The sequence below is a fragment of the Populus nigra genome, chromosome 5, assembly GCF_951802175.1.
Source record: "Populus nigra chromosome 5, ddPopNigr1.1, whole genome shotgun sequence".
Classification (NCBI taxonomy): domain Eukaryota; kingdom Viridiplantae; phylum Streptophyta; class Magnoliopsida; order Malpighiales; family Salicaceae; genus Populus; species Populus nigra.
In genome coordinates, this window is record NC_084856.1 from 5004903 (window position 1) to 5009530 (window position 4628).

Consider the following 4628-nt stretch of genomic DNA (forward strand, 5'->3'; position numbering starts at 1 on the left):
TACCATCAATTATGGTAGGTCGAAACCTAACTAAATTGGTCGCTACTTATTTGAACTCATAAAGGGGTACGTTGGCCTAACTAAATTGTAGTTTACTTTCTTTTTTTTATATAATTAAATGCCATTTTAATTTAATCCAAGACTACATTACATACAAACCACTTAGGATGATGGTCGTGTGAAAAGATAAGCTTATGGGCAGGGGCTAGGCTAGGAGGCCATGAGTTGACCATCGACATGATTGGAAGAGGTTAATAGTTGTTGTTTTTTAAAGTGTGTTTTTTATTTGTAAATGTATTAAAATAATAGTTTTTATATTTTTTAAAAATTATTTTTTATATTAACACATCAAATTAAATGATTTAAAATTATTAAAAATATATATTAATTTGAAATAAATAAATAAATTATTTTTTTCAAAATTATTTTTAAATTATAATAACAAGCCGGATGGTTTTTTTTTTTTGGTAAATTATTGGCTAGGATGATATTAAACAAAATAGAAAAAGCTTTTGGAGGGTTGGGAGGTGTCAATGTCATGGCAATCGTAACTTAAATTGGGTTGCATGATTAGAGGTGGATGACTGGATAGGGATTCAAGTCAGGGAGAATTTAGTCATTTCAAGCCCAATCAACGTGGCCAATTCCCCCACTGAATTCCAAAAAACGCACCAAAAAGCAAAGGTGACCTACATGGCCCAACTCATCGTCACCAAAAATGCTGTCGCCATTTGCTTAGGCTCTCGATAACTCCCCCTCCCTTTTTTTTTATACTATTCTATTTTGCGTTATTTCCAGATTTATTAGCTTTTTCTCCAAATTTTTAATAAGTTCTTTTTCTAGATTTGGTGGGATTTATCACTCTGCCTGCCTTGTTATTTATTGATGTGTGTGTGTGTAGATATATGCACAACTAAATTAAGAGAACACGAACCTTTTCATTGTTTTCCTTTTAACCAGCAAAAACAAAAACACTACTGAAGATTCCGCAGCTTAATATTTGAAATAAAAAACTTTTTTTAAAAAAACTTGGATTGACAGAGCTACTCCACCGAATTAAGATAAACAAATTAACCACGGAATATCTTCATTAAATCCTTGCGAGAATTCACCCTATATTTCCTATACCTTCCCGGCCTTCATATTTCTTTTATTTCAGGTTGTTGTAATTGCTAGGAGATCACTCCCATGCTAGGTGATTCAAGTGTGCTAGCAAGCTCTAGTGATGTTGCGACCACCGCGACTAGGGTCGTCCCTGAAGGTGGTGAAGTTTGCGAAGTTGGCGATGCAGGTGGTTTTGGTTCAAATTCAACCGAAGAAGATAAGAATATGGGCGGTGATCATGAAGGTGACCGGATGAATTATGGTGCAAACCGGTGGCCTAGACTAGAGACTTTGGCCTTACTGAAGATAAGGTCCGCTATGGATGCAGTGTTTCGGGACTCAAGTCTAAAAGGTCCATTATGGGAAGAGGTTTCCAGGTGATGATTTGTTTTCTTTCTTTTTCCTTTTTCAAGGTGTTCGGTTAAACAAAAGTTTTAAGCTGTTGCTGATCAGTTCGTGCGCGTAGATCTGTGAAGTGACTTTTTGCTAAATTTTGGGCACTTTCGTGGATCCTTGGCACAATGATATCTTACAGTTTTCTTGGTATTTGGATTTAGAGCGATAATGTTGGTTGGTTGGTTGGTTCACTTTGAGGGAATTCAGTATAAAGAAGAGAAAAATAATGTTAATTATGATGCTCCATGAAGAAATCCTTCACAGTCATGGTGCTTCCTTTTCATGTCTGGATCTATTTTTTTCATAAAAAAAAAAACGTTAGTAATAATACATCGAAGAAGGTTTCTTTAGTTAATATAGCTTTTGTTTTTAAGAAAAATTTCAACCATTCTGATAAACTAGGGATAATTCCCTGTGGTCATAGTTTGTCAGAAGTTCTCTCATCTTTGTTTGGATTTTCTCTCTTCGTTTTCCTTCTATCTTAGTTTGGCTTGGCTTTTTCTTTTTCTTGTGTCTATCTATACTCAATTTATGTGTCAATGTTTCTATATGGTAAATTCAGAGATGAAGTACTTGAAATCTTCTTGACTGGCAGGAAACTAGCTGAGCTTGGTTATCATCGGAGTGCCAAGAAATGCAAGGAGAAATTCGAGAACTTATACAAATACCACAAGCGAACCAAAGAAGGCCGAACTGGTAAATCCGAAGGCAAAACTTACAAGTTTTTTGATGAATTAGAAGCTTTTCAAAATCACCATTCACATTCAGCACAACCGCCAACAATATTCGCACCGCCGCTGCCACCACCAAAAGCTCAAACTCCAACCGCAACAACTGCCACATTGCCGTGGACTAATAGTCCTGCTATCGTCTCTCATGTTACTGTTCAATCGACAACAAACCCTATCGATATCTTGTCTCAAGGCATTGCTACACCGACAACCATCCACACAATTAGTCCGATGCCTTTATCTTCAAATTCCCTGAATCCTTCTCAAGATACTTTACCATCTTCTTTACAAAACCTTGCTACACATCTTTTTTCTAGTTCTACTTCATCATCAACAGCATCAGATGAAAAATTGGAAGGAAGTAGGAAAAGAAAGAGAAAGAGAAATTGGAAGGACTTTTTCCTGAGGCTAACGAGAGATGTCTTCAAGAAGCAAGAGGATTTGCAGAAGAAGTTTTTGGAAACGGTAGAGAAATGCGAGCATGAAAGAATGGCACGCGAAGATGCTTGGAGAATGAAAGAGATGGCAAGAATGAATAGACAACATGAAATTTTAATCCAAGAACGATCCACGGCGGCGGCAAAAGATGCTGCAGTTTTTGCATTCCTGCAAAAGATATCGGGACAGCAAAACTCAACGGAAACACAAGCAATTCCACAACCCAAACCAACACAGCCACCTCCAACACAGCCACCTCAGCCTAGGCCACCACCCACCAGTCTGGAACCGGTTACAAACTTGGTGGTTTCAAAATGGGATAATGGAGAGAATGTTCCTGTATCCAGCTCTTCTAGATGGCCAAAAGTGGAAGTTCAAGCTCTTATTAGTCTTAGAGCCGATCTTGATATTAAGTATCAAGAGCAAGGAGCTAAAGGGCCTTTATGGGAGGATATCTCAGCTGGAATGCAAAAGCTTGGATATAATAGGAGTGCAAAGAGATGCAAAGAGAAATGGGAGAATATAAACAAGTATTTCAAGAAAGTAAAAGAGAGCAACAGCAAGAGGTCTGGAGATTCAAAAACTTGTCCATACTTCGACCAGCTCGATGCTCTATACAAGGAGAAAAATAAAATGGAAAGCAGAGCCAGCACAGGTTATGCTGTCAAGCCCATTAGCACGATGGAGCCATTAATGGTACGCCCGGAACAACAATGCCCTTTTGAACAAGCAAACCAGCCTGAGACAATCATTGAAGATAACGAAAGAGATATTAACATCGATCACAATATCGAAGAAGATGATGATGATGATATGGATGATGATACTGAGGAAGAAGATGAGGGAGTTGGTTTTGAAGTAGTAGCAAACAGACCAGCTTCATTGACCAATGGTGAGTAAGTCAAGGTAGGAAACTTCGTATCAAAATTACACTGTCATGGTACAGACAAAGGGGGTAAAATTTCCAAATTCAATTATGAATCAACACATATCGATCATTCAGAACTGAATTAAGGTGCATGCAGCGCTGAAGCTGTCCGATCGATTGATGAGAATGCAGGTTCTGGTTGCCATGTGACTGGTGCCCACTTTTATTTTTGCCCATATTTGTACACATGGATTCCATTCTATAGTGGAAATTAGAGCAGTTTTTTACTTAATCTCTTTTTATTCAAATTAATAATTAGCATTTGTTAATATATGTAAAGCTGTGGAGAGATAGGCCGGTTGCCCTCCTTTTTTCGCGAAGAATAAATATTTTACGTGATGTTCGCCTGCAGAGGTAGATATAGACAGAGAGCTTCGTGCAAAGAGCAAATAAACCAGTGTTGTGTCTGTCATTCTGTTCAGTGGTTGTAGATGATCAAAGAAATAGTTTTTACACTGTATACTACTGTAGCGTGCGACTAATTGGGAGATTATCTCTTAATACCACTTACAAATTAACTTTGGCCACCAACATGAGAATGAAAAATTAAGCACTTGTCTGGTGCTGTTAATTAGTGCATCAGACCTTAACAAGAGAGGAGAATTAACCCTTCTGAGGAAGAGGGCCCTCCCCAACAAGGTCCTGCCAGGAGGAATCTTCTAAGTTATCTGCAATTAAGCTTTGTGTGGTGTTATTGATGCATATATCCCATGTGTTGACTGTCAACGAAGCCATCATATTGATTACTTCTTGATGATCAGCCAACCTATCATTGATCAGAAAGGTGACCATTATACGTTGAATATATTTCTCATTTACCATGGTCCATTTTCCTTTTGACTTGTACACGCACCATGATTTTTTGCCCAGTTTCTTGGGAGTATAGATCATATATTGCACTGCCCATTAAAGGCGAGGGTCCACAAAATGAGTGGTCATGGTCCATAAGAAGGTAGATGTTCTGTTATATAGTTAGGGCATTAAGATTTAAGGGCTCCTGTAGCTATCGTTGCACAGGCACAAAACACAAG

General features: G+C 38.0%; 1 protein-coding gene across 1 annotated transcript; it reads left to right on the forward strand.

Annotated features, from left to right (window-relative positions):
• Nucleotides 1-783: 783 nt before the first annotated feature.
• Nucleotides 784-3829, forward strand: LOC133695165 (trihelix transcription factor GT-2-like). Its single transcript, XM_062117016.1, has 2 exons — nt 784-1481; nt 2096-3829. The coding sequence occupies exons 1-2, from the start codon at nt 1189-1191 to the stop codon at nt 3567-3569; spliced, it is 1767 nt and encodes a 588-aa protein (XP_061973000.1). The 5' UTR covers nt 784-1188; the 3' UTR covers nt 3570-3829.
• Nucleotides 3830-4628: the final 799 nt, after the last annotated feature.

Excerpts from the sequence above, each read along its gene's own strand:
- LOC133695165 (XM_062117016.1), top strand. The coding sequence starts at position 1,189 with ATGCTAGGTGATTCAAGTGTGCTAGCAAGCTCTAGTGATGTTGCGACC. Across the intron at positions 1,482-2,095 it reads TTATGGGAAGAGGTTTCCAG|GAAACTAGCTGAGCTTGGTT; the intron begins GTGATGATTTGT and ends CTTGACTGGCAG.